The sequence below is a fragment of the Merops nubicus genome, unplaced genomic scaffold (assembly GCF_000691845.1).
Source record: "Merops nubicus isolate BGI_N331 unplaced genomic scaffold, ASM69184v1 scaffold47909, whole genome shotgun sequence".
Classification (NCBI taxonomy): domain Eukaryota; kingdom Metazoa; phylum Chordata; class Aves; order Coraciiformes; family Meropidae; genus Merops; species Merops nubicus.
In genome coordinates, this window is record NW_008633977.1 from 4372 (window position 1) to 26033 (window position 21662).

At 43.1% G+C, this 21662-nt stretch overlaps 2 protein-coding genes across 2 annotated transcripts in view; one reads left to right on the forward strand and one right to left on the reverse strand.

Moving 5' to 3' along the window:
- Positions 1 to 4828, forward strand: part of LOC103780732 (zinc finger protein ZXDC-like) — a gene marked incomplete at its 5' end in the record, with an annotated part of 9192 nt that extends 4364 nt beyond the window's left edge. Inside the window, 4 exons of the mRNA XM_008948422.1 lie at positions 120 to 204; positions 1997 to 2169; positions 3440 to 3541; positions 4538 to 4828. Coding sequence (XP_008946670.1) covers positions 120 to 204; positions 1997 to 2169; positions 3440 to 3541; positions 4538 to 4624 — 447 coding nt within the window. The remainder of the gene's footprint in view (positions 1 to 119; positions 205 to 1996; positions 2170 to 3439; positions 3542 to 4537) is intronic.
- A 2531-nt stretch (positions 4829 to 7359) lies between these two features.
- On the reverse strand, positions 7360 to 19629 carry LOC103780733 (coiled-coil domain-containing protein 37-like). Its single transcript, XM_008948423.1, has 15 exons — positions 19563 to 19629; positions 19336 to 19412; positions 18855 to 18992; positions 17274 to 17466; positions 16614 to 16681; positions 15786 to 15949; positions 15092 to 15172; positions 14289 to 14471; positions 14055 to 14195; positions 12484 to 12532; positions 11689 to 11828; positions 10738 to 10873; positions 10072 to 10274; positions 8444 to 8534; positions 7360 to 7473 (listed from the first exon to the last, which is right to left on the reverse strand). The coding sequence occupies exons 1-15, from the start codon at positions 19627 to 19629 to the stop codon at positions 7360 to 7362; spliced, it is 1845 nt and encodes a 614-aa protein (XP_008946671.1).
- Positions 19630 to 21662: the final 2033 nt, after the last annotated feature.

Genomic DNA, 21662 nt, shown 5'->3' on the forward strand with positions numbered 1-21662 from the left:
CAGTGTTTGCAGTGGAAGAGAGAACTGCAGCTGAGAACTCATTAGTCTGTGTTCGTTGTCTTGCTTTGTGCTTGCATGCAAAAAATCTTTGCATCTCTTGGCTTTGTTTCTTATACTAGGAGAGCAGTGGGTCTGCGAGAACAGACTACAGAGCCATTCAGCTAGCCAAGAAAAGAAAGCAAAAAGGGAATGGGAGCAGCACAGGTGAGAAGCCATTCAGTTTGTTAAATTTACTACATACAGTTACGTAGGGTTTTTAGCAGTGAAATGGGAGCAGGTATCTGAGTACATTCTGAAATATCCTATCCAATTTATTGCTAGTTAAAATAATTATGCATGTGGTGTGCCATCTGTTTGTTACTCAGGATAATCACATTCTCTTGAATATCACATTCATAGTCAGTTTACAGAGAAATCCACACCATATGTTTCATGGCTGTTAACAAGACGCTATCCCTCCATCTCTTCATCTGCTTTTTATTTTCTTACCAAACCAAAAAGAATTTAAGGTCACTTTGCTTTCTGTTGTTTATGCTTTTGGTCTTACCTAGTAGGTTCTCTTTTAGTCAGTCCAGACAATGAAAACAGCAGCTGGATTTGTTTTGCTTCTGTGTTTCAGTTAGTAACAATGTGTAGTGTATGTAGGAATTTTTTTCTTAGTTGTCTGGAAATACTTGAACCTCTCTTAGATTTTAGCCTAGCTGGGAGTTTTTGTGCAAGGTGAGGTTTCAGATGTATCCTAAGAACTGTAGTTTCTGACTGGAAGCTTTCTGATGTGAATTACACACCATTACTTTGTCAGATCAAGTGTGATCCATGGCTCGCTAGACTTGCATGAGCTCAGGCATTTGAGCTGTGCTACCCTTGGGGCTGGGGTGGACTCTCATGTACATATATATGTGGTATAGTGCTTCTTTGCTGTCTCTTAGACCTTGCATCTCTGAAAATCGAGGTGATAATTTCTAAGGTGAGTTAAGAGACTAGTTCTGAATTGAGCTACGTCATGTTTCTGTATCTGTAAAAGGCATACCTGCATAAATTCTGTCTGGTTCAGTCATCACACAGAAGGTGAACTGCTTTATGGAGCTAGTTCTAAGTGTGCTTGTGTTATCAAATGTGTCTTTTGGACATTAGTTTAAAAAGATGATTGCACTTAATCTGCATGTCTCCTAAAATGATGTTAGAAAATGCCTATTTCTTTTCCTACTCAAGATTCCCAGTAGTCTAGTTTTCACCAGCTCTTGCCTTAATGCTGCTTGTGTGTTTCTCAAAGCGGTCTAAAAGAGTCTGGCCTTTCTGATCAGTGTAGCTGCATTAAATGAACACTGTAGAGGAAGCTTAGTGTTTCAAAAGAAGTTATCCAAGCCTTTTATTTACTACAGACTTAAACCAAACAAAATCACACCTGAAACAGCTGTGACAGGATTGTATCCTTACATTTAGTTTGATTAGCTTTTTTTGCTTTCAGCTTGTGATAAAAGCAGCTGGTTTCTCATGTTTTAAACTGAAAAATACTTGAGGTTGTGATAGTTCTACTTCTGGAGTCTGTTCTACCTAACAGTCCTTGAAATCTTTCTGGAAGTAGATGAGCTTCACTGTGCTCTTTTTACAGTTTGGAAAATTTATGTACATGACTTCTGAGGAAGTGAGTTGCAAAATTAAAAATAGAAAATGCACTTCTACTTCCTAATTCCTTTCTATAACTCCACAAATACGTTGATATTTCTGTGCTTCCACAGGGGTGGAGCCTAAGCTTAGCAGTTTGTGATGTGGTTTCAATGGCATTCATACAAAAAGATGCTCTGTCAGCAGTTGGAGTTCATCAGCTGATTGCTGTCTGGCCTTGGAGTAGTTATCAGATAGTGCTTAATTATATTGCACTGTTCCAGGCGTTTGCTGCGCAGTGTAAATAACTGCATAAAATTCCAAAAATACTAGCAGGAAACTTTGGCAAATTACTTCTGACCATCTAAATATTAAAATTGCTCTCTTTTAGGGGCCTCTGGCTCTGGTCAGAGGAAAAGCAAGGGTGGTAAAGTAAGCCCTACTGCCTTTTCATCATCTGCTCCTGGCAGTCGACTGGGTGGCAACGTAGTTCTGCCAAATGGAGGGCTGACAATAAGGGACCCTGCCACTGGAGCCCAGTATGTGCAAATTCAGCTTCTTCAGGTAAGAGCTGAGGAGGAAAACCATGCTCATCTTCTGTTACCCAAACTGGCATATTTATGGAAGAATCTGACTGTAGGAACTCAGGTACTGGTGCTCTGAGATGGGATCTTGATATCTGTGGTTATACCATGTCCATTAGGGCATTTACCCATAGGAAGTACTTCCCTGGGGAGTTTATATGAAACGGGCTTTAGAGAGATCTAGAAATGCCTGAAAACAGAGCTGGTTTGATCATACAACTGCTGGGGGCAGAACAGATGCTTTGTGGAAATGGGCAAAATGTTGTTACTTGAATTACTACTAATATTTAGTCCAGCCTGGATCACATGGGCACTGCAAGCGTAGGGAACATCCTCTTTAGCTTTTTGGGCTGGATACACTTGATGCAGTAAACACCATGATGGAACCAAGAGCAGCCTTCCATTTTGCATGTGAGAGTTGTGATCCTTCAAGGGCTTAGGAGTTTCCTAGTTTGGACAGGAGCTATGAGAGCAGCAGAACAGGGGCTACATTTCTCTCCTGAAGCATGGGGTAATTTTTCTTGCAAAAGGAAAGGCTTGCTAGCACACGTTAACTTGGGGGCTGCAGGGGAGTATGACTTTTTCCTCGAGTCTTTTCCTTTGTGGACACTTTCCCAAATTCTTACATTACTCCACCTCTCTCTCATTTACAAGGTAAATGAGACTGACATGAAAAAGTTCCTGCAAAATGAAGTTTTAGCCTAAACTTTGATTTCTGTAATGTTGAAATTAAGATTTTTTTTTCTAAAAAGACCTAGTAATTGATGGGGGCTGATTAGTGGAGCATGGCAGGTGACACATCTTTGGCCAGGTGTATAGCTGGATAGTATCCAGGGACAGGGTAAGTTCCTTCCACTTTATTTCCAGCAACACAGGATATGGGGGAAGATATGGGCAGAGTTCTCCATCTGTCTCATTTTCTGACAGTTTGTAACTTCTATGTTAAGTGTCAGCTTCACACAGCATGGCAAAACTTGTCACACTTCTGAGTGTTATGTCTGTGGGAAGATGAACCATTCCTTTTCAGGTCTTGCCAGTTTTCTGAGTCGATGATGACTGACTGATAGGCTGTAGACTGCTAAGTTCAGATTTAAGTGGTGGTTAGCTTTCCACATAGCTTTGTGGATCTAGTCCTTACTAGTACAGTGCAGTAGCTTTATCAGATTTTTTAAGATTGTGAGGCTCAGTGAAGTTATTGTGGTGAGATGCTTGGGGAGTCTTGTAATTGTGTCATGTTTCTGCACCCACAGGATGATTCCCCGGGAGAGGGAGATTTGCCCTTTCAGCTGAGCTCTCAGTCCTCCACGTCACATTCGCAGCTTACAGTGGACTTACCTGTTCACATACTTCAGGTACAGCATGTCAGAGCTGTTGGGTTTTGTTGCCTTGCCAAGCCTGGGAGTAAAGACAGTTTACTAGTGTCCTGCCTAATGAAAATAGTGTTTTCCACTGGGAGTTTAATTTCACTTAAAAGAAGTAGTAATCAAAGAGCTTCACTGCTGGTCTTATCTTGTGTACGTTACCAAGCTTTGACACATCGTGGTTCATTGTTTTTCTTCCTCTGTTATTGAGTAATGAATAAGTAAAGGTTACTCATTTATTACTGGCATTCCATCCTTGTTTTCATGATCACATCCTGCAGATTTTAAATGTCAGTCAAGAAAGAGGATCAGAATTAATGTGTAACAGGCTACAGGAAGAGTAGGAAGTGGGAAATAGTCTTGAGCCTAGATTTCAGAGCAGTGTCTGTATGGGAATGGGAAACTAAAAAGCCAGCTTGCTTCTACAATCATTGGTTTCACTACTTGCCCTTAATGAGTGTCAACGTTGTGTGAACTCAGAAAGCTTCATATAGCTTCTTGTGTAAATATTTTGTTGTCTGCTCTTCTGGAAAACTACCTGTTTACTGCAGCTGAGAATGGAGCAGCAGTGAATGGTTGGCATGTACCTAGATCACACTTTCCATTTGGTCATGTGGGATTTCAGTTTTGATAAGCTGTAGTGCAGTTGTCCTTACCAAGTGTGCTTCTCCTGGGTAGAAAATAAAGCTTGTGTTTGAGAGGAGCACCTTACTGTGATAAACCTGGAAATACAAGAAGGGTACTAGGGTTGTTGGCTATGGTAGAGAGTTAATAGAGGAAAAGTAAATAGTCAGTGATTTTAAATTTATCTCTGTTAATAAACAGCTGCACTGTTTGAGCGGGTCCCCAACGCTCCCAGTTTCCTGCAAACCATTCAAAGCATTTTTCTGGTGTTGGATAAACATCACAGCAATCTTACTGATAATTGCTAAAAGCATCTAGAGGTGAAAGCACTGAACTCTTCTTGCTGTCTGTTTGCTTTAACAGGAACCACACAATTCCACTGAAGATGATGCAGGTTCTGATAATTCTCAGTTCACTGGAAGCACGATAAACTTACAGGATCTGGAATGACCATTATTAAGAACAGCTGCTTGAAAACAAACTGGGCAATCACGTCTTGACAGTGAGATAACTGTGTGGGTCTTCTTCTAAGGAAAACAGGAAAACTTGGAGTACTGCATTGTGGTTGCACTCTTTGCAAGTTGCTAAGGACAGTTGCAGCAGAAAGATTTTCTTTAAAAATGTAAATCCCACTCGATGTGCCTGTGTCAGATACCCTGTCTGCCTGGTGGTTGTAGAGACTGAGGCAGACTGCTGTACAGTGTTCTTTCAGGGAGAAGTACTGTGTTAAACTTCAAACTGAGGTAATATTTACTGTTTTCACAGGAAAGCAAGTATTCTACAGCTAACAAGTACAAATTTGTAATCCTGCCCTATGACAGTTAAAACTTGCCTTCTGTTGGTCTCCTGCTGGAGCCACTGGCATCAAGAAATGAAGCTAAAATTTGCAAGTGTTTTTCACACACACAAAAAATAATTTTTGGCCCCTGTATTTTGGCAGAAAACTAAAATAGTGTCACATGTAACAAAATTAATGCCCTATGCCATGAAAATAAGATGCTCTAAAATCTTTGTTCTAGAAAGCTAGATTCTAAATGTTAACTTAGCTGTGAATCAGTTTGTAGCTCATGTTGAGTTCCTCCCTTTCCTTGCACCTGTATCCCAAATATTTTGCTGAATTCTTCCAGCAAATCTTGGAAAAGAAAACTGTAATAGAACTGTACTCACTATAAGTGATTAGCTGAGTCCAACGGTATCTGAGAGAGGTTCCTTTTATCTTTGTGTGTTCCCTTTTTTGGGAGGAATGTTGACCGTCATGTAAATTTAAGCACCTTGATTTTTATCTCATCTATAACTGCTGCCAAGTTACCTGTAAATTGGCCACTACCTGTTTATTTTGGGTGGTTTTATTGTTCTGCTTTTTTTTTTTCCAATTGAACACTGTTAACACTTGTTCTTTATCAATGTCACAGTGTCACAAGCACGTGGAACTTCTGGCTGGTTTACACAATATGCAGTTTTGAGAGTATTTTATGAGAGGAAAATAATTGTTACTTGGGAAGCTCTGCCCCAGTGAAAAACTGCAGTTTCTCTTGGGGGTGGAGGAGAGGTTGTATGTACTGTACTTATCTGGATTGCAGACACCTAAATAAGTATAGGGTTATATAGGAAAAAAAAATCCCTTTGGTTACATTTTAAGGTAGTAATTTAAATGTTTCTTATGGTGATGTACTGAATGCCTATGAAACGATGTATAGGAGTTTGATAAAAGGGTGTATGTACTGTTTTTTATTCTCAATGAGGTGTGTATGTATGCACGTATGTGTATTTTTTTTATTTTACAAAATAAGATGTCATGCAGGAGAACATTGTGATCTTTCTAATCTTGCACATATTTATTTATTTTACAGTTACACTGATGTTGAATTCTCACGAGGTCATTCAGAAATGCTTTTACTTCCTGTGCCTTTCAAACTATGTATGTGTCCAGACAAATGCTTCTTTTTGGTTGAGGACTTGGGGAGGAAAAAAAAAAAAAAGCATACAGGTTACATTCAACTTCAGATCCTGATTTGTAGGCAGTATTATATCCTCTGGTTGAACCAGTTATATTTTTCTATCTTTAGCTTAACTGAGCATTGAGGTCTCTCTGTTCCTCTCATCTTGAGTTTATAGCTTATGTCCCAGGAATATATTAACCCTCTTAGGCTGGATTTCCAAATCAAACTAATTGTTAGATAAGATCCTCTACCTGGTGGCTGTGACTGCAGCATGGATTCCACTCCTGAGAGGTAAAAACGTTGAGGAGGAATTAGACTGAAGGGATTACTGGGTCTTGCTCTCGTGGTCACTGTGCTCTCCCTGGAAGCTGAGATGCCTCGAGCTCCTGATGCCTGCATTATTCTGTTCTCAAGGACCATACAAGTTCTTAATCTATTAAAATGGCCAAGGAACACTCCATCTTTTTATGGGACTTGCAACCAAATCTTTCTACTTCTGAAAATGTACCTCACTCAGCTTTGTAAGTGAATGTAAAGTGCTAACCTCTTGGGGCTGAAGTTTGGATCACGTGGCTTGAACTCCATTGCTGGCAATGGATACCTGAAGAACTGCTGGTGCAAAAGGGTTAATAAAGCTTTTTTTTATGGTCAGTTTGTCACTGGGTATTTTCTTTGTATGGACGCATCTGACATAAAACTATGTGTTAGCAGCTTGAGTTCTGCAGAGCTTGTGTTTTTCCTTCATGTATGCCTTGACAGTAGTGGGGTGGAGTCTATAATGAAACCCATCCTTTGGATTAAAGAATAGCCTTTGTTTTTTTATAGTCCTTCAACAGATTTGTGATTGTAATAAATGTCTGGTAGGTGCCTGCCTTAGTTGTGCCTTCACAAAGATTGATACCTGGCACTGCAGTAGATCTCACTAGTCAGGTTTGTAGGGATAGTGAGTTTTGCGTCAAAAACAGAATGAGAAAAACATTGTTGCTAGCAGGAGCCTGAGAAGCAAAATGAGAGAATTTTAGTTTATTTTCACAGGCAAAAGATCAATAGGGGGGGAAACAGGGTTTCCTGTCACAGCAACTTTTCCTAGGATCTTGGGATATAAGAACATCTTAAGGTAAGAGGAGAAAGGAATTTCATGGGACCATGAAATTCAGCAACTGAGCAAGGACTAATGGAATCTAGATTTATGAAAAACTTTCTAGAGCAGCATCAGCCCTGCATGCTGTGGTTAAGGGTGTTCTGTCAAGTAAAATAATAGAGTTGTTCTTCCTTCTCCTTATCCATTTGATCTTGGCTGTACCTCTTCTTTTCCTTCCTGGCGGGGAGGTTGGAACGGAACATCAGCCTCCTGCCACTCTGCAGAGGAAGAGGAGGCAGGTGTGTCAGTGCTGTGTCTGTACCACGCAGCCAAAGCTGCTTCACGCTGCTGGGCTCTCTGCCCCTTACTCTCAGTTTTCTAGGTGGGTTTCAGTGTGTCTATTGTGGTTTCTTTTCTTACTAGAAAATGAGTGTCCAGCACCTGCAGGCTGTGCATGTGCTTGTGCCTCGGCTTCTACAACATACCTGCAACTGGTTTGTGACTGAAGGCTCACTTGTACTGGCTCAAGAGGGAGGGAGGTTGGAAGTGTGAAGATGTATCTGAGGAAGCCTGCAGGACCCTCTGATTTTATCTTGAGTAAAGGGGCAGGAACTCATGGTGCATGTTCTCAGTTGCCTGTGTTGTCATCAGCTTGGTGTGTGACTGAGAACTGGGATGTTCTCACTGTTGTGTGGACCTGTGAAACATGCAGCAGGAGTCATGGCCTGAAGCTCCACACTGTGCCCCCTGAAGGACCAAGTCTCGGTTTGGCATAGTGCAGAACATGCCAAAAAAGGTATGGTTTTGTGGTGTGGCTGAGCTGATCTAGGGCCTTGCTGCTGTTCTCAGGAATGAATTGCTGCTGCCCAGTTCTTCCTTTGTTCATTTTAATGTGTGGGGTTTTGTTTTTGGGTTTTTTTTTTTTAATCCTTCCAAGCTAGTAAGTTGAAATACAGTTACTGACAAAGATGGCAGGTAATGGAGGGAGCCACGTGGTCAAGACAGAAGGATAGAAGGGTGATGGAAGGACACTGAGCTGGAATACCTCGCAATGTAACTGACTTCCTAGCAGTTGCTCAAGTTACATCAGTCCTTCTAAGATGGGCTACACGAGTATGAGTGTGGTCAGCACCCAGCTATGGAGGCTCCTAGTAACACTCTTTCCTTAAGTGCTTGATGTTCAAGTACCCCTAGCTTCTCTGAAGTGGGCTGTTGAGGTGAGGTGTTCCTACAGATTGCTGCACTTACTGGTTTTGCAGCTGTCTGCCATCTTTCCAGGGCCTTTTTCAGTCTTTCCTCCTCCTGCTGCCTCTGCTGTCTCAGCTTTTCCTCTCTGAGCCTTTTGAAGGGAGCAAATAAAGGATGGGTTCAATGTGGTGTGCAGCTGTACCAAATACGCTTTGGACACACAGCATCAGCATCTAACATCACATCTTGCACCTAACGGCGTGAGACCGCCGGAGCACGGGGGCTGGGGCACAGCTGATGCTGGACTCTGTTGCTGTGAAGGTGGTCAGAGGAAAACACTTTCTGCAGTTGATCCTACTCTTTCTGGAGTGAGGGGGTGGGAAAAGCATGTCAGGCTTGGCAAAGGGAGGTGCCAGGCCGTTGTTCTCTGTTACAGACATGTTCTGTGCCACCCTCAGCAGGTGACTTTTGCTCTGTGGTTGACCAGCATGCTCCTCAGCTTTGTGGGTGAGTGATGCTTGTTGTGTCTTGACTTCTCACCAGTGCAACCAAGTCTGTAACATACAGATGTGAGTAGGAGGGTTCCACATCCATGTGGGAGGAGGAAGGTTCTACACTTAACTGGCTCCAGTTCCCTATGGAAATGAGGCACTGGAACAGAAATGGGCTAATGCTGTGGCAGAAGGGAAATGGATTCCTAACCTTGTGATCTTCAGGAAAATTTTAAATGCCCTTTGAAGGTTTATCTTTTGATTGGCTGTTTTTGCTATGTATTTGAAGGGGTCACATTCTTTCCTGAGTTCTTCTCCTTTATCCCCAAAGTAGAATAAATTTCTTGTTTCTTTCGTAAGTTGTAAGTGCAAAACCATTCACAGAACATCAGGAAGCCACATCACACCCTTTTTACTACAGAGGTGAAGAAAGCTGCAGAGAAAGCAAGCAGGAGGGAACTGTCACTGTTCTGGCTTTAAATCTTCACACTGTTTGTTCTTGTGGTGGTGTTCTCTGCTGGATTAAAAAAAAAAATCTCTCTGATTCACCTGAGGATGACCAGATACAATCAGCTGTCCAGCTGCATCATTTGTCTTTGTGAGGGGAAGTTTCATGTGTGTAACTGAGCCAAAAGGAATGTGTTCCATCTTAGAACCTAAATTTGTATTACTTGGCTGTGACTTAATTTAATAATACAAGTTAAACTAAAGAGTTTTGTAGAAGAAACACTTGAAAGCTTGGATTGCTGACAAATGACCTTATGTACCTATTGAAGCCTGACGAAATATCAGGGCATGTCAAACTTTGTGTTAAATAACTACAGAGGAATAACTTCCTATTTAATCAGTTTAAATATTGTTACTGCAAATGGTCTTCTCAAGAAGATGATTTTCATCACTGAATCTGTTTTTGTTTGGTTGTTTTTTTCTTTCTCCATATTTTGCCCTTTTCTAATATGGCTTCCAGATCTTTCCTAGTGTAGCTGTGGGTTGCTCCTCACTAATCAGGAGGTGTAAGTACTATGAATGCAAAATCCTTACAGAAGTAAAACGGGATGGATTGGTCACGGGGGCTTTCAGATTGCTGTTATAGTTTCCTGGGTTGATCTGACAAATCTGGCTCTTTCAGTGGCTTGGCTTCTAGCAGTCAACATTTAAAAACAGAGACACCATTTCTAGATGAGGATCTTGTCTTACCTTAATCTCTGTTCCTTTTTTTTGGCTTTCACAAGGTGTTCTAGCTTTGCTGGTGGGATTCTCTCCAGATTGTCCAGTAAATCACTGAGCTGTTTTTCTATCACCATTAGCATCTGCACTGTCTGCAGATTTGTCTCCTCTTCTCCAGTGCAGTGGCGATAGACTTCTAGCACCTTCTTGTTCAGGCTTGTGAGCATTTTGTCCTAGAGATGAGAGGAGATATGGTGAGAGGCCTGGCTGAGTTCTGCCCAGTAAAACCACAAAATCCTTTGAAAAGCAAAGGAGGTCAGTGCATTTTAATTTCCTCAAGACTCAGTTGTGTGTTTCTGGGTTTGCTTAACACCAGTGTCTGGGACAGATGATTATATCGAGCTGTTCTCCTGTTGGTCTTGTCTTCCCAGCTTTGCTGTGGCCTGGGACAGGTACCAGGCAGCTGCCTGGTTACCTCTGTGAGCCCTACTCCCAGCCCCTAGCAGCTGAAGGGAGCAGACACATCCACCTCGTCTGATGCCTCAGCAATGCCCCAAAGTGCCCTTGCTGTACCTCCACTGCTGAGGAACAGTGCTGATCCCTCCCCAGGGCAACCCACTGTCTGCTTTTTTCCCAGGATGGATGTGGCTGGTGGAGAAGAACCATTTATGCACGTACGACCCCCTCAGGGTGTACCTGGTCATCAGCTTCATATCCTCCAGATAAAAAGGGGTCGACTTTGACCTTCAGGTCTGCTGCTCTCTCTTCTTCCTTGGCGATGGAGGATTCGAGGGTGGCTACCTGCTGTTTTAACTCTGCTAACTTCTTATCCCTAGGCCAGAAGAGAAAAGAGGTATTTTGAAAGAGCATCTCTAAAACATGAATCCTCTGGTGCTTTCCAGCGTGGGACCATCCCTCCTGCCGCCGGCAGATGGAGGTAACACCTCATGCCGTTTCTGGGGAACTTGCACCCACAGCTCTGAGAGCAGCAGGAATTGGTGATTTTTGTGGGGTAACAGTTACTGTGCTGGTGTGGGAGAGGGAGTATAGGTAAACATTCAAGTTCTGTTTAGTAAGTCAGTGGGGGAAGTAGATTACCTCTAAAAACTTTCAGAAGGAGACAAGCTACACTTCAAACACAACTCTGTGTGTCTACCTGCCATTGAAATACTGCATTGCAGTTATACTTGGGTTCCCTGATGCCTTCCTCTAGGAAGTGTTTGCATTGAGTCAGAATAGGTGCTGGTCTGGATCACTCCAGGACATCCTTGTTTCTTCCTTTGATCTTTCTTTATAAGAATTACACGATACTTCTGGCTTAGTTCCACTCTGGGATACTAAATGCATCCCGTCCCCAGGCTGTGTCTTGCGGACTGAGGAACTAGTCCCAGGATCAAGTCCCATCTCCTAAATTTTGTAGATGAGTCAGTTTCCTAGGAGCTCACAAGATGGTGAGTTGGATGGGCACAGCTGGGCTCTAAGGTATAAGAAAGAGAATCTTTGTTATGTGCTGTGTGAGCAGCATCACTTGCAGTCTGCAGCACGCAGGCTGATGGTGAGGGTGCTAGTGGGAGGAAGAGAGGGCCACTTGTGTTTGAAAGCTGGAGCATGGGGACCTCTTCCCACCACTTGCAGGATCTCACTTACATGATTTCATGTGTGTTGATGACCTTGTCCACACTTTTCTCAGTCTCTTGGAAATTCTGGATGAAGAACAAGATCTCTTCCTCCATCTCCATGAAAATAGACAGCAGTTGTTGGGGATCAGTAAAGTATAACTCAGGCTTCTGGAGTGAAAAACACATGTGATGAGATTTTGTCCTCCTCTAGCTTATTTTCCATTGAAGTACCTGCAAGTTGGTCTGCACTAGCTCTGGCTGTTCAAATGCTCTCCCCTGTAGAGAAACCCATGACTGTCCACATAAAAATGCCTCCTACCTTCCCACCATGTGTGCATTTTTACATTGCCTCAGTAGCTCAACCCAAAACAATTTGCATTACTTTTTACTCCCCAAAATTCAAACATCTGTGAGTGGGAAAACTTCCATTTCAGGAATGAAACAGTAGCTTCACTAATTTCAAAATCTCCCATTATATGATGTTACATCTTGTTGAGGGATGGCAAGCTTTGAGATGATAGTAGAGTTTTGGAAAGTGGAGGAGAAGGAAAGTTAAACTAAAGCATTTATCTAGTGGGAGGTGTCCCTACCCATGCCAGGGGGATTGGAACTAGATGATCTTTAAGGCCCCTTTGGGTCCAACCCAAACCCTTCAATGATCTATAATACATGTTGGTAAAACATGAACATACATTTACAATTAGTCGCTACAGTAACTTCTCAATATCATAATGAATGCTTAGAAGGTGAGAGAAATTAGTAACATGAATCAATGACACAAGACAAACAGAAAGTGTAAATATTTGAACACTAGACTTCTGACCTCATCTTCATCTGAGCAGGTTTCACTTTCTGCATCCTCCAATGAACTTCTGGAAAAAACATTGTGTGTATCAGGCCCTTAGAGGAATGACAGCTGGAAGGAGACCTTGTCAGTGAGTTATGGACTCTGTTGTTGTTTGCTGGTGCTGTTTGCTCCTGAACAGTCCTTTCTTTGCAGTTTCACACGTTTGCCCCCCTGTGGCTGTGGGCTATTTGGGGGTCATAGGAGCTGGGGGTCACCCAGACATGCAGTCCAGAAGCCACATCTGTCCACAAGCAAGCTGCCTTTTGAGATGCTCCAGGCTCTGCTGGCCAGCAGGGTCAAGATATGACCCTCAAGAGAAGGTGGTGATCCAAATGCCTTTAATTTCAATGGGATGTTTTGGCAGTTTGGGCAATGAGAAGGCAGAGATAAGAGCCCTATCAAAAAGGCTGAGGCAGCAGTACAGCCAGTGTAGAGAAAGCCATGTGCTCCATGTGGGACATGGCACTGCTCCTAAACAACACAGTGTAGCCCCAGTGGGAGTCTGTAGTTTTTACTTGCCCTAGGAGAAGGTTATTGAGTGCTTCTTCTGCCACACCAGCGGTGCAGCCTCTTGATTCCCTGCTCAGTCCCAGGGACAAACCAGGACAAGAGCTGTAAGAGCAAGGCAAGAGGTGCCTGAGTGATGTTGGCAGCAGAGCCTGCTCATCTCCTTTGCTTGCATGTGTCACACTGTGCCATGGAGGGGTGAAAAACCTCCATTTGCATCATCCTAGTGCCAGCCCCACGTGTCTGCATCATTCCTGCCATGTGTCTGCAGCCTCGTGGTTGCAGTGGCTTCCTAAGGGATGGCACACGTTAGCCCTGCTTTGGAGAACCTGGCACCTGCAATGCTCCGTGGGGGCAGAGGAAATGGCCCTACAAGCAATCCCCTACTTTGAGCTCTATTGATAGCCAGGTGTTTTGGCCTTCGGAGACTCACCAGCCCCCCATGCTTTGCTTTTCCAGTCAATTGCTTTCTTTAACTTGAGAAGCTGGAGGTGTTCATACTTGTCTCGTACTTCCACCTTCTTCTCAGGCTGGCCCTGCCAGCAGTTACAGTAGTTACTCTGCCTGCATCCCAGCACATGCTGTCTGAAGGCACTTGCAGGAGGTGGCCAGTCCATGCAATGTGAGTCTACAGTGACTCTGGACCTTTGTTAATGGCAAGAGAACAGGCAGCTCTTTGCATGGTGGCTGTGACCAACAGTGGAACCAGCGTCTCAGCCACCAAAAGGTCACAGAGAAACTTTGCTCAAGGACAAATGGCCAAGGTCTATGATTTCTCCTGGGCTTATCTCAAGGCCCAAATTCTTTGGGTAGGGCTTTCAGCAGAGGATTTGAGGATGGAGCTCTGTTGGAGTAGGTACTTACTGACTTGCACACTTGATGGCTTTCTACTGGTATTTTGATTTGTTCCAATAACACCCAGATCTAAGTGTGCTCACAGCAATGGTGAGGAGTGGGTTTCCTCTAGAATGACTCCCAGTCAGTTCAGAGCTCTCTACAGTACTTAAGTCTCTTATTTATTTGCATTGTTTTGTACTTACAGTTTTCTTGATAGAGGCTTCAATAGTTTTTTGAGCTGTGGCCTGATCTCATGTAACGACCTGAAATCCAGAGTTTTGGAAGGCAGCAGGGAACATGGCACGTGTATGTAACTGGTACTATAAGGGCTGGCAGCGTTCGTCCTGGCTATCAGATCCCAGCCTGCAGACAAGAAGAGATGTACACTTGGAGCATGGGGCTGTCCCAGTGACGAGTGGGCAGCTCTTCCCTAGTACTCACCCTGCCTTGTGGTGCTGGGAGGCAAGGCACCTTCTTCATTAGCTTTGGATGCTGTTTTCAAATCCTTTTCCTTTTTTTTTTTTGAATGTTCCTCCTGCCACTCTTTTGGAGATAGTTCGTAGAGGAAGTCCCTGTACATCTTGTACTCCTGCAGAGTATTCTTGTATCTGGATATGTCACTGGATTCAGAGGAGTGGACAAAATTTATTAGCAGGGAGGAAAGCTCCTGTTTGAACAGGTTCTTTCTAACTCTTGGCATTCACCTTCGCCTAGAGAAGGGACAAGAGGGCACGTGCTTTCATGGGCATCCAAAGATAAATGGGAGCCTGTTTTGCATGTTCTTTGTGGTTTCTCATGTGGAAGCTGTTTGGTCACATATCTGTGGCCAGACCCTTGCAATGGCACTGGGCTTGCTAATTCGGAAATTTTTACTTGAAAATGAATGAGAAATCTTGTCAGCTCAACTCATATTGGGATTTTTTTCCCCCCTTTTGTCTTTCTCCAGCTCTCCAGTAAAATACATTACTTAAGTTTCTTACTTTCTAATCTGACACTAGGCATTTAATTTTGGTTTTGGAATATTTATACTTTAAGAAAAAAAAATTACAAACTGTGTGAGTTGTTTTAGAAACAAAGACAGCATCTGGAAAACAAAAGCTGAAACATTTTAACTCAAAAAAAAAAAAAGAGAACATTTTTAGACATCTTTTTCCCCAATTCCCTTTTCCCCTGAGGGCTCTGAGGGTATAGTGCTGTAGGGGCTGTTAAAGGCTAGGCAGGAATAATGTATAACTGTTACCTTCGGAGATCCTCTATTTGGGAAGTGATTTCCTGGATCTCTCTTATTTTCTTTGTCTTTGCTGCAGTTTCTTTTCTGGCACTAGGGAAGAATGCATAAACATAAGCCATAAAACAACTTAGTCGTAAGTGGGTAGTGACTTGAGGTGCATATAAAACAGAGAGAAAGGTGTGGGCGAGTGCTAGAAGTCTCTCTTACATCCCAGGCAATGCCTGGCTCATGCCTGCTTGTCTTGGTAAAGAGAGTATGCGGTCAAGGTGATGCTGCCAGGTTAAGGCCTCTCAAATTTGGCTGCTGCTGAGCATCAGCTGCTGCTCTGCCCTTGTGATACCTGTAATGGACCAAAGGTCTTAACTTGCTTCACTCAGGGAACTGTTCCTGCTGTGAGGGGGTGGGCAGAAGCATCTGCCTCTCATATGAGTGTTGTGAGAAGAATAGTAGTAGTGGTGGCGTCAAGAGCAGGTTCCTTGCTGCAGCCAAATTGAGGGTTTTTGCAATGAGAGGATTCCCCAGCTATTGTTCTCCTACTTTTTCATGGAATGCATGGAGAATGTGCCACTAGGGCTGTAACTCTGGCAAAGTGAGACATGACGCATTTGCTAGTCAAACCCTGCAAGGGAAGCCAAGCAAAAGACACAGACTTCCTGTGTCCACTGCAAAAGAGAACAAGGGTGGTTTCCTCAACTTCCATTACATTTTCAGGGCTTGAAGAGAGTTTTTCTGGTTTTCCTTGAGGAACTCTTCAAACGCGGCCGCATCCTTCTCCAGGCATTGCTCAGCCTCTTCCAGTTTTCTTTCCTCGTTCTTTGCTACGTTCTCCATCCTTTGAATCTCATCTCGCTTTACTGCCATGGCATACTGAAATGAACCCAAAAGGCCACACAGTCGTGTCACCTGGATGGTCTTACAGATACATCAGTTTAGCTTGGTTCTTGATTACCTTATTACCTTGTGTTTGTTGGCAGACAGAGTAAAGATTTCAAATCAAGGTATGTGTCTCGGTTCAAACGAGATATTTGGAGGCCAGGAGATGTTTTAGTAGTAACATAGCAAATGCACAGTGAAATTAAAGACAGAATCCAGAAGTCCCAGCACTGCATTAATTCCTGGCTGACAAAGATGGATCCAGTAGCGTTACAGCACAATAATAGGGTGAATAATGGGGATATTCCAGCACAGCACAGCTCCCTTATTTTGAGTTCAGATTAGCTCTCTGGTTTAATTTATCTATAGGACAGCAGGAGCCAAAAGGTGTCACAAATGGAACAGTTGCATGTCTGCTACTGGTTGGTGCAAATGACCTATGCTCTTTTCTTTGTTGGTTAGGGATTGCTGGGCTGTAGACTGGGAGTGTCTTTAACATAGGACTTGGACAATCTGTTTATGAAGTCTGATGTGTGCCTCCTTGGTATGATTGCTACACAATGGATCTCAGGGGAAAAAAAACCCAACCAACTAACCAACAAAACAACACAGAGAATAATAATGAACTGAACAAAAGAACATTCTTAAAGCCAAGTACCTCAAGTGAAAATATCTCTCTTCTGTAATTTACGTAGTCACGGAAGGTCTCCTTTTCTAATGGATAATCTGAAATTAGGATGTAAAGTTGATCAGATGAGAGGGTAAATATGGCCAAGGCAAAATACAGTGAATGTGTAGGCTGCCATAGGCATGGATGTGGTTGGTGTTGGTTTCACATGGGCTTTCATGGAGTAAAACCAGGTAGAATGGAGTGGATAAACTAGCCTTTATCTGACTCTAGAGGTCAGTGTCCTCTACAAATTTAATGGCAGAGTACTTCTCATGTCAGAGGCAGAAAATTTAGGCCCACATCCACTTAAAATCTGACTTTAGGTCAGTGTAGTAGAAATATCTCCATGACACAAGGTCCTACAAACTCTCAGCTGAATCCAAGAGCTCCCAGCTACTGTGAAGTCCACAGGGGATGGTGGAGCCTAAGCTGCTGCAGTGGGGGTGGCACACATTCCATATGTAAATGCATGAGATGGAGATGGCCCAGCACACAGAGGTTGGTAAGATGCAGTATATAACTATTGTGTCTGCAAGAGCTCACCCAAGTCAGCTTTAGCTATCTGCTACTCCCATCCCCTCTCTGATTTTTGCTTTAGCTGTTACTCAGCTGAGCAGCAATACTACAAAGGTAGTAACTGTTCCCTACCATTTTTAATGGCTATCTTCAATGAAAGGCTCTCCTGAAGCATTTTCAGACTGTCTTCACTTGTTGCCTGTTTTCTGGCCTCTTCTTCTTCCTCCTTTTGCAGAGCTCTCCTGAACCCTTTTTGCTTTGCTTTTACTTTAGTGGAGTAAGTCATTTTCTCATGGATTTTCAAGTTCTTCATCCTTTCACGTTCCTATGAGGAAAAGTCAGTTATGTGGACAGTTTGATTATGTGCTTTGTTTGATGTGGTTTTTAAAGGCATGAGTGGTTATTCACAGTCTAAAAATATGCAGGCTACTGATCCCCTGCTGATATGTGTTTGCCTGGTTTATCTGAATAATCCAAATGATACTGTCTCTTGAGGCAAATGAAACACTTCATTTCTTAGTATTTGTTCTCATTAGTGTGTTGATTTGTATTCTGCATCCAGCCACCAACTGTGCCAGTTTGTACCTACTCAGTACCCTAATTTTTCCTTCCTGGATTATTTCTGGGAGAGAATAGGAATTTTCAGAGATCAATCCTTCAAGTCCCCTAGTAAAAGGGAACAAGAGGGCAGCCCATGCTCAACACCGACTCAGTGCAACTTTCACAAAGGCATGTAAACCTTCAAGTTCACATTGTGGGGATCTCTTCACACCTACTCCAGAGCTTTCTGGAGGGTAAAAGGTGGTTCAAGCTCAGTGCTTTAACATGGGTTGAAGTGTAATTCATTGCTGTCTGCACAGTTTGGGCATGGGTTAAGCTGAGGACATCACTCAGCAGACATCCTTAATGCACTTTTTCCTCAGCTCTTCCCCATACTTATATAGTGAACTTCAACCCAAGCAAAAAGACAGATGATATCGGTCACCAGTGTGAGGTGAGAAGCCTGCCTGAGCTTGTCTGGAGCCCTCCCTCTGTGATCTGGAAAAAAAAAAAAAGATCTCTTGCTTCCACACTATTGCCTGGCTTCTGCAACCACGTGCAACAATAAGACTTCTCAGAGATGTGACAACCTGTCCGTGACTTTCCATCCTCTCTAGGAATGCATGTCCTAAGGAAAGTCTGCTGCAGAAATAAGAAATAGAGGCATTCCTGAGACCCAGCTCTGTGGTCTGTTGGGTTGCAATTCTCTATCATATGGAGAGAAACCTAAGGCATGAAACACTTGTCATCCTTCTTCCTAGATGTTAGTTTCATTGGCAGTTCAAAAGAAGTCACATCAAACATTGGAATACAGCTCTCAGGCAGAAAGCCAAGCCTGTTGAAATGGAAAACAAGAGATCTTGCACCAAAGCTTTATGTAGAAATCAATGCTAACAGCACTGGCAGGTATCTTCTCCAGGGACAGGTGAATTTGTCTTAAGTAAACAAAGTGGCAATATCCAGATTTTGCACTAGCAGCCAGGGAGCCTCTGCTCATGGTAAAGTTAATCTCTTAACATGGACTTAGGTGGACTTGAAGCTGATTTGGGAAAATCTCAACTGAATTTGGCAGCTACTATTTCTCTCCTGCATTCCATTTTGGTATTATATTAGTTGGTGGCCTGTCCTAGGGAACTGCTCGTATAGACATTGGCCTGAAGCATGTATACATACCGCCTTAGCCTTTTTTCTTTCTTTGTCCCTTATTGAGAAAACATCAATATCTGGAGGAATTGTAAACGGATTTTTCATTGGGTTTTCATCTTCTTCTGGGCTTTCTGAAAAAAAAAAATGTATGAGGATGTAGAAGACCTGAGGAGAATATCAGGAGGCAGTGCAAAGGGACTCGGATTTGCTGCATCCCGCCCGAAGGGTGGGCAGCTGTGCTCACAGCTGCAGATGTCTAACAATGCTGAATCGAGAGCAGGCAGCTGGATAGGGCTCATCACAAGCCAGGGATGAAACCCAGACCTCTGTATTGGCTGTTCACTTGGACATATCTGCCAATCAGCTCAGGATTTCAGACAGGGATTTTTATAAGTCTGGAGCTGTTTTTCCCATCTGATGTGAGAGTGGGCAGAAGAGTGGATACAGGCATTTGCTTGGACCTAACAACAAAAAGCTGCTGCAGCATTGTGACCTTAACTGACAGCACAAGCTGGGTTTCTCTTCCAGGTTTGGAAGAGAGACTTTTAGATCTTGGCTCTGTGTATGGAGATGGTATTTTTGACCCTGTCCCAAACATACACACATACACAAAATTTGGAGCAACTCAGGTCCCTTGCCTCTTGTTCCACCAATGTCTCCACTGAGACTGATCCACACTTTTTCACCTCCTTTTGCTGGTTCACAAGCCACATATTTACTCCCTAAAGCTCTTACCAGCAATTGCTTCAGCACCGTGGGTTCCTTGCGATAAGGCTGAGTGACTGCTGGATGGCACAGACATGCTGTAGGGAACTCTCAATGTGTTTAATTTTGGGTTGGCAAAATGTTGAAGGTTAGTTGTGAGGTGGGTGTTTGGTTGTTTTGTTTTTTGTTTTTTTTTTTTCTTTCTCTGAATCCAGCCTTTGTGTAGTCTTTGCTCTGAGTCCTAGGGGAAAAGGCATAATTGTAATGATCTCACTGACAAAGAACAGATAGACTATTGTTAAAGTAATCCTTTAATCAGCAAAGGCAGCAAGCTGAGTTCAGTGAGGTAGTAGTTCAATTGATGCAATTCTGCTGCTGGGACCATTCCTGATCCACACTGGTATAATACACTGCAGAAAATATCCTCTTCCACTTGCACTAGTTTTCAGGCTATTTTAGAGCATCATTTTTTTTGCTCTGAACAGCCTCCATTTTTTATATATTTCAAGCTAAACGCATCTGGCCTAATTTCCAAGTACGTCCTTGGTGCTTTGTGTTTCCTGCTGGCTGTATTTCTGCAGTTGCCCAATTAGTATCTTACTCTTTGGAGGTATCAGACTTTTACTGTTGATGAAACACAGAGGCCAAGGTAGAATTTAGGCTGTTTGAAAAAATCCCAAATGTTTTCTCTATCCTTCTAAATTTTTTGAAGTACCTTTTCCAAAAGCTTCCTTGACTGCTTGCTTAGACTTGTTTCTCTGAACTTTGCATAACTTAATGGGATATTTCTCTCACCTACATCCTAGAAGAGTGTAAGACTTGCTGGTGATGTGAGTTTTGGAGAAAACCCCATCAGGGCAGGGGTATGAAAACAGACAAATGCCTGCAGTGTTCACTTGGATACACTTTGTGAAATATGCAGAGCAGTTGCAGCAAGCACCTGGATGTTCAGCCCTCTCAGTGCACACCGTGACTTCTGTAATCCAAAACCCTTCTCATTAAAATCTTCTTGTTCATGTGGTTGATTTAAATTCCTGCCACAGGGAACAGGACTGAAAAGTAGGACTAGGCAGAGGATACTGGTGTATGGAAAACAATTGTCAGTGCAACCTTCTGAGATAAGTGCTTCAGAATATAATTTTAGCAAAGTATAGGAATCTGTTTCTAAGATTAACTTATAAATATTCATTTTATCAACATTTTTTTGTTTGAGGTTGTTGTGCAAACTTTCTGTTTAAAAAAACACCATCTCTTTGGAAATAATGCTAGAAGCTACAGAAGTAGTACGCTAGTTGTGCTAATTATAAATATTTAGCTCAATAATGCACATAACAGTTCTGCTGCTAGAATCATTTGGCATATAGTTCACTGCCTCTGATATATTTGTTTGTTTCAGTACCTACATACCAATGGCCTGTAGTATGTGAAGCAATAGATAAGGCATTCATGGTTTTAATTTACCTAAACACTTATTTGGTGCTTTTGCCTAGCATCAAGCTTCTGCATGGAAAAAAAAAATATGCCAAAGTAAACATGCAAACAATTCTAAAAACTAATACTCTGAAATGCATCCACCATGTCCCCACAGCGCTGGAGGAGCGTACTTTTTATACACCCAAATGATGTAAATGACACCATTGCTTGCAGAGCAGGCTTGTTGTGCTCGCTGGGAAACCACTCCAAGTTCTGAGTTACAGAGCAGCTCTTCCAGGGACAGGTGTGTCCCATTTCCCAACACACCCCCCGCTCTCCCACAGAGCAGGAGAGGGTTAGTGCGTGTGATCTCCCAGTGACACTCTCCAGCAACTCTACTTGTCTGGGCGAGACACTGTCTCTGGTGTCCAAAACAGAAAAGAGATTGCTGGGATTGCCCTCACCCCTTTACTTTTCCGTTTCTCACCCAAAGGAGAGCTTCTCCAGGCTCCTCTCCGTGCTGGGGCTGTGGCTGGCTGTGGATGTGGCCGTGGTGCAGCTCAGCTCAGCTCCAGCCTTTCGCCCTACTCTGTTTGTGCTGCCATGGAAACCTGGGCTCCCGTTGCTGGGCAGCATCCGACCCGCACGCCTGGGAGGGTCGTCGCTCCCGTCTGGCACTCAGCCTCGGTCCCCTGCGGCTTTGCCAAGTGTCCCCAC

Coding starts and splice junctions, on each gene's coding strand:
- LOC103780733 (XM_008948423.1), bottom strand. CDS start 19,629: ATGTCTGTGCCATCCAGCAGTCACTCAGCCTTATCGCAAGGAACCCAC. Junction 18,993..19,335: donor CTGGAAGAGAAACCCAGCTT/GTGCTGTCAGTT, acceptor TATTCTCCTCAG/GTCTTCTACATCCTCATACA. Junction 15,950..16,613: donor GAGAGATATTTTCACTTGAG/GTACTTGGCTTT, acceptor GGTTCATTTCAG/TATGCCATGGCAGTAAAGCG.